The sequence below is a fragment of the Aquarana catesbeiana genome, linkage group LG02 (genome assembly GCF_042186555.1).
Source record: "Aquarana catesbeiana isolate 2022-GZ linkage group LG02, ASM4218655v1, whole genome shotgun sequence".
NCBI classification, from domain to species: Eukaryota; Metazoa; Chordata; class Amphibia; order Anura; family Ranidae; genus Aquarana; species Aquarana catesbeiana.
This window is the reverse complement of record NC_133325.1, coordinates 762,842,568-762,855,148: the sequence shown is the minus strand read 5'-3', so window position 1 is coordinate 762,855,148 and position 12,581 is coordinate 762,842,568. Positions and strand designations below refer to the sequence as shown.

The 12,581-nt window shown below is 43.2% G+C and overlaps 1 protein-coding gene across 4 annotated transcripts in view; it reads right to left on the bottom strand.

The window, feature by feature from the left end:
- DSCAM (DS cell adhesion molecule) overlaps window positions 1–12,581 on the bottom strand; it is a 726,986-nt gene that overhangs the window by 225,156 nt on the left and 489,249 nt on the right. For all 4 annotated transcript variants that reach the window (XM_073617225.1, XM_073617227.1, XM_073617226.1 and 1 more), the window contains exons 23-24: window positions 11,538–11,701; window positions 6,291–6,389 (exon numbers count right to left, since the gene is read on the bottom strand). In XM_073617225.1, the coding sequence (XP_073473326.1) occupies window positions 6,291–6,389; window positions 11,538–11,701 (263 nt within the window). The remainder of the gene's footprint in view (window positions 1–6,290; window positions 6,390–11,537; window positions 11,702–12,581) is intronic.

The following is a 12,581-nucleotide window of genomic DNA, read 5'->3' as shown; positions in this document are numbered from 1 at the left end:
GGGGATATCCCCTTCCTGTTCCAACATGACTGCACACCAGTACGTAAAGCAAGGTCCATAAAGACATGGGTGAGCAAGTTTGGGGTGAAGGAACTTGACTGATCTGCACAGAGTCCTGGCCTCAACTCAATAGAACACCTTTGGGATGAATTAAAGTGGCGACTGTGAGCCAGGCTTCTCGTCCAACATCAGTACCTGACCTCACAAATGCGCTTCTGGAAGAATGGTCAAACAATCCCATAGACACACTCCTAAGCCTTGTGGACAGCCTTCTAAGAAGAGTTGAAGCTGTTATAGCTGCAAAGGATGGGCCAACTCAATATTGAACCCTACAGACTAAGACTGGGATGCCATTAAAGTTCATGTGCGTGTAAAGGCAGGCGTCCCAATACTTTTGACAATATAGTGTATATTCATCAAAAACCACAAAGCTTTGAAATCTACTTTCTGTACACCAAATGCCTTTGCAAACAGCTATTTCCTTGTAAAAGTAGCAGTGACATAATCACTGTGCTGTACATAGCCTGTGCGGAGAGCAGAGCTGTGGGAGGAACCCAGCAGGCTCCACCCACTACAGGCTGCCTGCAGAAAACAACAGGAGGGGGCGGAGACAAGACCAGTCACTCTGCACAACAAGTGAGAGCAGCAGTGAGCGGTCTTCATTACAAGAAGCTCCTGCACAGAAGGTAGTTTGCTCAGATTTGGAAGAAATACACAAAAAGTATGAATACACATGACTCTCTGTATTAAGGCAATATTTACCTATACCGGGATTCAGCTTTACAACAATAATGGGGGACAGACTTGTGTCTACCTGCACCCTCCACCAGTGCTAGTTTGAGAAATGTTTGAGAATAACTGGTCTATTAGCTTCAGTTTAATTATCTCTAAAATGAAGAAGATACTCAGATAAGGAGTTCTGTTTTATCTAGATGTATACTTGTTCTGGGTTAGTGACTAAGAAGATACTGAAGTAGGAGACAAAAAAAGATAACTAGTATGTTCAAGACTGCTGCTAGAAACCACAGGGCCCCATACAGCTAATGCTACAGTTATGAATGACTACACTGAGTGATCCTATTGTGTGCTTGCAGCTGCCAGCAGGAAGAAGAGAAGCCGGAAGCAGTGTGGGGGTAGAGGGGCCTAGGCAGCAGGTGCATAAGGGGTGTGGCGAGGGGGAAGTTAGGGAACCGATCCCCTGTATGGCTCTCTCTGCAGCAGCTGAAAGCCAACCGGAGGGAGAGGAGAAGCCAGCTTTCAGCTGCTGCAGGGAGAAATGTACAGGGGATCAGTTCCAGTAATTGTTGCTCCCCTGTCCAGTCGATCACCCTCCCTGCCCACATCCGATTCACCCTATTGCCTGGGCCCCCCCCTGCTGGCCCGGGCCCCATACAGGAGGACCAGTGCTACCCTCTTATCCACAGCTCTTAGTATAATTAAGATGTTTTTTGTGATGCAATTGGAATGTATTGAACTTATTTAGGCTCTATTCACACTTGTAGGGCTCCAAAGTGATGCAATTTTGGAGTGCAACTTTGAAAAAATGTTGATGCAACTTTTACACAACTTTGAATGGGTACAACTTTGGCTTTCTTCGACCAATGATAATGGATAACGGAAGCCGCCGTGATGCAGAAGAGGAGCCGCTGACTGTAGGAGTGCTGCCCACCCGCAACCTAGATAGGGTAAGTGCCGGACTGGATGACTAACTGACCGGGGGGTGGGGGGGGGGGTTGTGGGTTTGGGTGATCCGACCGCCCCACCAGCCACCACTGTCAAAAAGGCCTTGAGGGAGACCAGTACAGACGAGGGAAGAAATAATGTCCACCAAATTCCTATATAGGTTGCAGATACCAGTTGACCCCTAACAACCTCATAAAAGAAAGTATAAAGCACGACCGCTTTTCTCATTCTACCACAAACATTAAAAGTGCTTTAGATGTGGTGGTTGCAGTAGTTCTCTTCTTTTTTGGGGGGCTTTCTATTCCTCTATGTTCACATGGTGATCCTGCCACTAACACACTTCCTGCCCAAGTTTGACAATGCTCACTCACAGTACCCTATCCAAGGAATGGTCATCCAAGGACAGGAAAAGTGCTAGGACTACAGAACACCCCCCCTTCTTTTCCATAACACGATGGAGAAGAGTTTTCCGTAGTTGATATAGGTAACATGGACCGGGCTGACTTAGCGCAGCAGAGGCACTGCATTGTAAACTCACTGGTTTTCTGGTAGGATCAACAGGCATTTATTTGCACTCATCAAACAAAACGTTTTGAATGTTAAATTTAATAGACAAAATGATACAAATAAGATAAGTGTTAAGGTTTGCATGCACTTCAAGCCAAGAACATTCCACCCTATTAAAAGTTTTTCCTTCTGTTTTAATCTCCACTCATTTTTTAGAGAGGCCTGTAGTATGCCCGAAAAGCAAAAAAAGAAGGGCCGGCATGACAGGGATTAATGGGGCTTGAGACTGGGAGTAATGGTAAGATGGGAGAGGAGTACGTGGCTAGGTTTTTGTAAGGGCTTTGCTGAATGGTTTAGGAGATATGGGTGGAGCTCTGGGAGGAAGTGAGCTGGGAAGGAAAAGGGGGTGGTTATTCAGTTGCAGGGGAAGAGCCGGTGAATCATATTATCACCCTTCCGCCCTACATTTTTTGGGGAATTTGTCGTGTTGTTTGAGGGACTTGAGAGTTCTTGGGAGCAGGAGTTGCACTTGGCAAGGTCCTTTTAGGTCATGTGGGCACTTAAAATGTATGGTGTAGGGACCCGTCTGAGGTACGGCTCCCAGTTGGTATGGGTACCTGCTAGTTGTCTCCGAGTCGGTGGTTTTGCGACTGGAGGCCTGTGAAGTGACTAGGAGGTATGGTTATGGTTTTTATGCCTATTGGGACCTTGGGCTCCATTATCTTTAATAAAGCTGTATGTTATGTTTTGAAAGGTTTTTGACATGTTAATTATTGGTATTTATATTTGGTTAATAAAACGGCTGCTATGGCCAATTTACTCCAGTTATGTGTGGTGTGGTCATTAAAATAAAGAGGGGGTGGAGTTATTGGCATAGCAGGTAACAAGCCATGGTTAATACCATAGTCATGCAGATCATATAGACTTGGTATAAATGTGCTTCCTTCTAAGCCAGGGGTGCTCAACCTTTTGAAGAGCGAGGGCCACTTAAGGTCTAGGGCCACAATGAAATGAAATGGTTCAGAATTTAGAATTTGAATAGCACAATGAACATGTTCCTTCTACAGCCACTGAATGCCAGTGGGAGGGAGAAGAGGAGAAGTCGGACTTCAGCAGTTGCAGGAGGAAAATGGAGAGGACCGGTTCCTGTATATCCTACCCCCCGCCGCCAGTCCTGTCCAAGTGTAAAACAGAATGTGACAGGGAGGTCATATGGGCTCCCTGGAGCATGTGGTGGGGTCGCCATTGCAAACCCTGAAGCTATGCCAGTGGTTGGGGTGTGTGGTAATAAAAAGTCTCAATGATGGGGTTTTACCGCCCCCGCCATCTGCCAAGGTAAATGAGCCTTACTGTCCTCAGCCCCCTATAAGGCTGCTTTCATACTGATGCACTACGGTTTACCCGCATCGCGGGTGCAGTGCAGTGCACCTGCAGCTTTCCCATGAGTTAGCTGCGCTTTGCCATAGACTATTATCTCATGCAGATGTGGGCCACTTTTTGAAAGCGCACAAAAACTTCTGCATTCAGGAGTTTTGGTACGCTTTCTGAAAGCGCACCAAACCTGCAGGATATAATAGAAGTCTATGGCTCAGTGCAGCTAACACACAAAAAAACCTGCAGGTGCACTGTTCTGCACCAGAGGATCAGTGTGAAAGCAGCCTAATAGTTGTTAACCCTTTATAGGTGCTATTATGTCCATTGCAAAAGTGTAATAGATGTGTTGTTTAATACACTGACCTTTTTTTCCCTCTTCCAGCTTCTGCAGGCATCGTTTTCCTGGCTGCTATAATGGAGATGAAGCATTGGCTTTTGCGGCTCCTGCTCTCTCAGCAGCCGCCTGCTTGCTCCACTGCCACGCCAGATCGATGCACACCGATGCTCTGGGATGGTGGCTCGTCAAGTCGAGATCGTGATCATTGGGTTGCCGACCCTGTGCATGCACTTTCCTGCTTTGAGATTGAGGACCACATCAGAGGTCTCCAAGGACCACATGTAGTTGAGCACCCCTGTTCTGAGCCCTACCCTATTACCACCAAGCCCTTTTCCCCGCCAGTGTTATTGGCCTGGGTAGAAAGTGTAATTTACACTTCAGATGTGAAGGGAGAGAGTACAAACTGTCATTCCTTCCCACAAGAGGGGGGACCACAGTTTCGGCATGACCCAAATGTTCTTTACCACTAAAGACAGGGCAAAGCCTATGTATAAAGAACAGCTCCACACGGAACCATAAGAGACTTCTTCCTAACTTCAGTAACTGAAACTTAGTTGGATGAAATTAATTACTGCACTTTACATGGAGGATTATGTCAGAAAAAAAAGAGGAATGCAGTTAGTAAAAATCTGAGCAGAACACAAACAAGCCAATAACAGAGAGATATTTAATAGTAGTCATCCTCTTTATATTCTTAATTAACCACCCCCAAGCTGTTGTGATTGAATACCGTCATCTAAAGCTCTCAAAGTGCACATTAAACAGCAGACCAATTCCTTTACAGCAGACGTGATGGTCTTCAGATGTCAAATACCAAGAAAAATTTCTGGGTTTAATATTCCAGCAGGAGCAAATGGCACATTAAACATTACAGATTTTAATTAAGTTCTTATCAGAGGAATTGAATTACTAGACCTAGTTCTAAATGTACCCAAAATACGTGGCAACATACAGAAAGATGGATTGCTTTCTAATGCCAGCATTCTATATTACAGAGAATTTAATTTCCAGAAATATGCCAGCAGGTGTTATTTCATTCATGTGCTGAGTCACCTGCTGGCCTTTAATGCATCTTGGGAACCCCGGCAATGAGATGCCTACACCGGAGTTCTCAGATCCACCCACTCTTCTACAGATATTCCCCCCAGATAGTTGAACGAATCTGTTTATTTTACATTATGGAAAATACAATAGTGGTGGTGAGTCTCCAAGGTGCTTGGAGTCTGTAGATTTCATTGTTGAGGTCTTGCCAGGTGAATCCCAAAGAACTAGAAGTCCTAATTGAATCTGCTTGTAGAATGGAGTTTCCCCTTACATTTTCCCTCTTTTAGGTGTTCACTTTGAATATGTGTTGAGAATCCAACAAAGGGAACAAGTCTCCATATAGCTCATAGGTTCGCGCGCAGGGTGTGCCGGGTGTGCCCAGGCACACCCTAATCCCCCCATGCGCATTATTGTTATTGTTCTGTGTAGCAACAGGAACATGGGAAAGATCTCCCTCTTACCGGCTCTGCCATAAGAGAAGTGTTTATCCTTTTCTCTTTCATTGTGCCAGCAGGGAAATCAATGTGCCGGGGTCATATATATGTAGATACATACACATGCATGTATGCTTGAGCTTAAGGGTGCACACCCTATGATATAGCTAGAGGGCTGGAGCTAGGAATCTGTTGTCAAGACCTTTGCACTGGAAATATATGTGCGGCTTACATGGAGGCACCATAAGATACCTACTATTTCCTCTCTCCAGCAAAGCCCCCCCTGAAAATACTATTATTTTACGATAGAGGTGAAAAAACTGAACATGCTGGGTCTTGAACACAGATCTCCCACAAACTAAACCAGGCTTTCTGAACACGGGTTCCGTAGAACCCTAGAGTTCCTCTAAACTAAAGGTTGCTAGGGTTTCCTTGAGTAAGGAGAAATTTATGCCACTCAAATAAAGTTACCACTAAAACTACTGATATTTTTAGCTAGGTGTAAAAGATAGATTATTCCTACTGATGACAAATGTAGGAGCCTTCTTCTCCTTGACCAGCACAGTAATGCAATAATTTTTAGCAGAGGTTCCCTGAGACTGGAACATTATTTCAACAATTCCTCCATAATAAAAGGGTTGAGAAGGGTTAGACTAGAGCATGATTTTCCAGATCTGTCACTGCAGCCTTCGCTTTAATGAATGCAATTGAATGAAAAATTGTCAGGTACTTGAAAAATGTTGCTAAATTTAAATTGTTGCATTTGCTTTATGCTGATATGTACAGAAATATCCAACAATTTTATATGATTGATCAGTCACTGAAATTATGACAGCCTGAAATGCTAATGAAATATTACAAACTCCTCATGAGCTGCCAAGTGACCACTGCTTTTGTCATAGCAAGATTACCTCGGATGGAGCTCCCGCCATTATCCCCAGGGATCCAAGACAGCGTTATGGAGGAAGACGTACTTTTTGAGACGGTAAGCCGAGGCTGGTCAGGTGGCACTAAAAAAAAAAAACAAAGTTCCAGATTTTAGATTTAAAAATGTTAAAGGGTACCAAAAGTCTTTTTATTTATTATGTACAGTAGATGTAATGTGATAAGCTTGTTGTAAATAATGTCACCAATGTATGATTGAGAGTATATATTTTTGGGTTTTTTTTTTTTCCAAATAGATTTATAAGTACAAGCAACCATATCTGCTAATTAGATATATGTGTGAGATCCCAAGTCAAGGACATAAAGATATAGCAAACACCACAGAATTTATGGATAGCTTATGTATACTAAATGGCCAAATGGCCAAACGAATAAGGACATCTGGCCATCACACCACTAGATGGACAAAAGAATGAGGACACCTGACCATCACACCATTAGATGGTCAAAAGAATGAGGACACCTGACCATCACATCACTAAATGGCTAAAAGAATGAGGACACCTGACCATCACGCCACTAGTTGGTCAAAAGAATGGGGACACCTGACCATCACACCACTAAATGGCTAAAAGAATTAAGACACCTGACCATCACACCACTAGATGGCCAAAAGAATGAGGACACCTGACCATCACACCACTAGATGGCCAAAAGAATGAGGACACCTGACCATCACATCATTAGATGGCTAAAAGCATTAAGACACCTGACTATCACACCACTAGATGGCTAAAAGAATGAGGACACCTGACCATCACACCACTAGATGGCCAAAAGAATGAGGACACCTGACCATCACACCATTAGATGGCTAAAAGCATTAAGACACCTGACTATCACACCACTAGATGGTTAAAAGAATGAGGACACCTGACCATCACACCACTAGATGGCTAAAAGAATGAGGACATCTGACCATCACACCACTAGATGGCTAAAAGAATGAGGACACCTGACCATAACAACACTAGATGCCCAAAAGAATGGGGACACCTGACCATCACACCAATAAATGGCTAAAAGAATGAGGACACCTGACCATAACACCACTAGATGCCCAAAAGAATGAGGACACCTGACCATCACACCATTAGATGGCTAAAAGAATGAGGACTTCTGACCATCACACCACGAGATAGCCAAAAGAATGAGGACACCTGACCATCAGACCACTATTCGAAAAAACACATGAGGACTTCCCTCCAAATGATGAGTGCCAGTGTTTCCAGTGAAGGGTACTTTTAATGCTACAGCAAACAAAGACATTTTAGCAACTTTGTGAAACATTTTGGGGAAAGTACTTTCCTTTTCCAGCATGACTGTGCCCCTGTGCAGAAAACAGCTCCATAAAGACATGGTTTGAGGAGTTTGGTGTGGAAGGACTTAGGTGGCCTTCACAGGGCCCCGACCTCAACCCTACTAAAGTAATGGTTAAAAGGAAAAATTCCACGCCAACTCAGTCATGCTTAAAAGTAGCCAATTATGATACATGATGTATTTTAGAATTTTGCAGTGCATCTGCATATACTTTCCATTTAATCTTATAAGGTATTTATTGGCATTTGTGGCCTAAACTTGAACCCCAGTCAACAGATAAATACACAAATGAAATATGTATATTGTAGTTGTACCACCTGTCAACGGATTTGTATATCTGTCCATTCATTTCTGAGATTAACACAGCTCAGCCACACAGCACAGCCTAGTCTGACTTGACAAACTAAATTATTCTCTATTGCCGTTTAGTAACACCTTCAAGTTTGTTTCCCCTCCCGGGCCTTTGACTGGACAGTGAAGTGGAAGATGAAAAGGGAGGCAACACAATGATGAGCTAATTTCTCTGTCAGTCTGCTCTCTCCTATTAGCCTGAGAACTGCAGGATTGGCTATTTGTGCTGCCTCTGCTTCTCCCAGTTTGAGCTCTGCTGTACAGGAGGTTCCAAGAGGTTAAAACCAAGTCAAATTTAGGTACATGCATTGTTTAGATCATTGGTCTCCAAACTACAGCCAAGGGAGCAGATGTGGCCCTTTGCTTGCCTTTATCTGGCCCTTGGGGCACTATTGCTCCACCTGAAACCATCAATCTCAGTCTCATTAAAACCAACGATGGGGTACTGATGCTGGGGCATTTTCTACTCCCATCATCAGGCCCCCCTAAAGCCTGATGGACAGTAAATTGGCCCTTTGCTTAGAAAGTTTCGAGACCCCTTGTTTGGATTGACAACTTGCCACCCGCCATATAGCAAAATGATGTCGGCAAAGTGGTTGTGTTATCCTGACCAGACGTCATATGACGTCTTTCAGGATAAGAAGCCACTTTGCGCCCCGGGGGAGCGCATCACGACGTATGTTGTTGCGGTGTGTCAGTCTGACAAACTGCAACTCCGATCTAGGTAAAGAGTCTCTGATGGAGACTCTTTACCACGTGATTAGCCGTGTCCAGTCACGGCTGATCACAGTGTAAACAGGAAAAGACGCTTATCGGCTTTTCCTCACTCGCGTCTGTCAGACGTGAGTAGAGGAGAGCCGATCGCTGCTCTTCTGACAGGGTGGTCTGTGCTGATTGATTATCAGCGCAACCCCCCCCCCCCCCCGAGGATGCCCACACTGGACCACCAGGGATGCCACCAGGACCATCAGGGATGCCCACCACTAGTCACCACCAGGTATGCCACCCATGGCCACCAGGGATGCCAATCAGTGCCCACAGTGGATGCCAATCAGTGCCCACAATGGATGCCAATCAGTGCCAAACAATAATGCCTGCCAATCAGTGATGCCCATCAGTACAATCCATTAGTGTACATCAGTGCCACCTATCAGTGCCCATCCATGCCCATCCGTGCCACCTATCAGTGCCCATCAGTGCCACCTATCGGTGCCCATCCATGCCGCCTATCAGTGCCCCATCGGTGCTGCATATTAGTGCCCATCATCAGTGCCACCTCATCAGTTCCACCTCATCGTTGCCCACCAGTGCCACCTTATCAGTCCCCATCAGTGCAGCCCCATCAGTGCCCATCAGTGAAGGAGAAAACTTACTTATTTACAAAGTTTTGTAACAGAAACAAAAAAAAACTTTTTTTTTCAAAATTTTCTGTCTTTTTTTTATTTGTTTAGCAGAAAATAAAAATCCCAGAGGTGATCAAATACCACCAAAAGAAAGCTCTATTTGTGGGAACAAAATGATAAAAATTTAGTTTGGGTACAGTGTAGCATGACACTGAAAATTGGTCTGGGCAGGAAGGTGTATAAGTGTCTTGAATTAAAGTGGTTAAAAAAAAAAAAAAACACATTAAATGATGCATTAATGAATACTGAGCTACAATCATTTGTGTCATTAATACCTGCCTGCAGTTCAGCTTTAATTACATAAACTACTCATTGACTTTTGTGACATTAATGAATAGTTTTACAGTATCGCTGCATCTATTCATTTTAGGAACATTCCACGGCCCTTCTGTGTGCAGAACCCCCGGTGATTTTTCAGCGGTGTCTATCCTCAGCACGCTCCAATTACCATATAAATAGTCCATTCACTGCAGAAGATAGCATTTCATCTTCCTTATGCTACTGAAGTTTACAAGACTCCAGAATACTGCAAGATGTTGTTCAGTTTTTAAAGGAGATTGTACAGGGGGTGTTGGTTAGGGGGTAAGCAGATTCTTACTTACCTGTGTCCTAGGGCTGTGGAAACCAAAAAAAAAAATGCTTATGTTACCCGCATGAAAGCCTGTCAAAGGAACTTCCCCACCTAAGTGAGCGAGCATTGCATACAATATGCTCAAAGAACGGGAAAGAGAAATATCTCAATCAAGAAGTTTTGCATGTCTATAACAATGGAAGAGAAGGACATTTTTGGACAATATATATTTTTTGGACTTCAGGGATCAATGAGACAGTTTTATGTGAACCACCAAATTATTGAACTGTTGTTCAGGGGCCCTAATTGTCAATGTACAATTATTCTTCTCATGTGTCAAATTGAATCACCAAGTACCGGAGTAATGAATACCCAGATAGGACCCTGTTGTCGGAAATTCCGACCGTGTGTAGGCTCCATCACACATTTTCCATAGGAATTTCCGACACACAAAGTTTGAGAGCAGGCTATAAAATTTTCCTACAACAAAATCCGTTGTCGGAAATTCCGATCGTGTGTACACAAATCCGACGCACAAAGTGCCACGCATGCTCAGAATAAATTAAGAAACGAAAGCTATTGGCTACTGCCCCGTTTATAGTCCTGACATACGTGTTTTACGTCACCGCGTTCAGAACGATCGGATTTTCCGACAACTTTGTGTGACCGTGTGTATGCAAGACAAGTTTGAGCCAACATCCGTCGGGAAAAAAACATGGATTTTGTTGTCAGAATGTGCGATCAATGTCCGACCGTGTGTACGGGGCATAAGTGTGTAACTCCCCTAACATTATAGTTGCAATAATTTAACACAAGAAACAATATACTGAGAACTACCGTATATACTTGAGTATAAGCCGACCCGAATATAAGCCGAGGCACCTAATTTTATCACAAAAAACTGGGAAAATGTATTGACTCGAGTATAAGCCTAGGGTGGGAAATGCAACAGCTACTGGGTAAACAATGCCCATCTGTAGCCTCACTGTGCCCATCTGCAGCCTCATTGTGCCCATTTGCAGCCTCATTGTGCCCATTTGCAGCCTCACTGTGCCCATTTGCAGCCTCATTGTGCCCATTTGCAGCCTCACTGTGCCCATTTGCAGCCTCATTGTGCCCATCTGCAGCTGTACCTGTGATAACTAAAACAGCGGGTGTCCCCTGCTGTGTCATGCAGTCTGTGCGGACGTCCATTGTAACAAAGCCCCGCCTCTTCCTCGTCCATGATAGACGGAACACTGATACAGTTTCCCAGCATTGTATCAGTGTTCCGACTATCACGGATGCGAGGAGAAGGCGGGACTTTGTTACAATGGACGGCCGCACAGACTGTATGACACAGCGGGAGACACCCGCTGTTTTAGTTATCAAAGGTACGGCTGCAGATGGGCACCCTCACTCGAGTATAAGCCGAGGGGGGGGGAGGGGGTTTCAGTCTAAAAAATTTGCTGAAAAACTCGCGTATATACGGTAATTCACCATTCAGTCTACTTCAGAATGAAAATGGAGTTTAGACAATAAAATGTTTTCAAATTAACTAAAATGTAAAAATGTGATCCATTTCTTACCTTGCACCTGCAGGTTGAGTACAATCTCATCAGTCTCCCAGGTGTTTGTGGCAATGCAGCTGTAGTACCCAGAATCCTCTGCTTTCACTGTACGGATTATAAAACTTCCATTGCTGTAGATGCTTCTTCGCCCATCAGTAATTACTGGAGTGGGTGTCCCGTTACTACCTCACAGGAAACAAAAATCATAAATTAAAGAATTACAATCAAAATAATTCAGCACTGAGGCAAAAAGACAGATAAGTTAGAGCATTCTATACCTTCTTGATTTTATTGGTGGGGGAAGAGTATTCAAAATGCACTATTTGTGTGATTTCAGCAAAATTAATTTCATGGCGAGATTTTGCTAAAATGGAAACCTTACTTTGTTACTTTTTTTTTTCACAATCAAATCTTTATTAAAGTCTAAGAACAACAGTTGTACAAAATTATAGTGATCGCATGTAACAGAATGTCTTATTTGGGTGAGGTTGCTTGTATTGGTTTAGGGAGTATATAAAGATGGTGAAAGAAAAACAAATAAAATTAAATATAAAATATAAAATATGTAAAAACAACAAAAATATATCTATGGGTGACCTATTTTTATAGAATTGATGACCTATTTTTAAAAGGACTTTTTAATACTTTCATCAAATGCTAGGTTTTTGTTACATGTATAGTACCACTAAGTTCAGTGGCGAGTGAGTTTTCGTTCACGATTCAAAGGCATCAGTATCAATGATTTTAATAGTTTTTGTCATTTGCTGCCTTGAACTCTTCAGAAAGGGTCAATATCAGCCAGTTTCCCCATGTCTTGTGGAATTTGGTGGTAGATTCTTTTTGCATTGCTAAGGTTTCTTCCATACTGTAAATATTATTGACCTTCGCAAGCCAATCTTTAACCATCGGAAAAATAAGTGGATTTCCAGTAAATTGGGATTACAGCTTTAGCTGCGTGTAAACCTTAAATTATAGTAATATTTAACTTTTTTTTTTTCAAATTAGGTCGTTATTTGTGCGTTATTTGTGTACTGTTGTGTTAATTATTTTATTTTCCTTCTT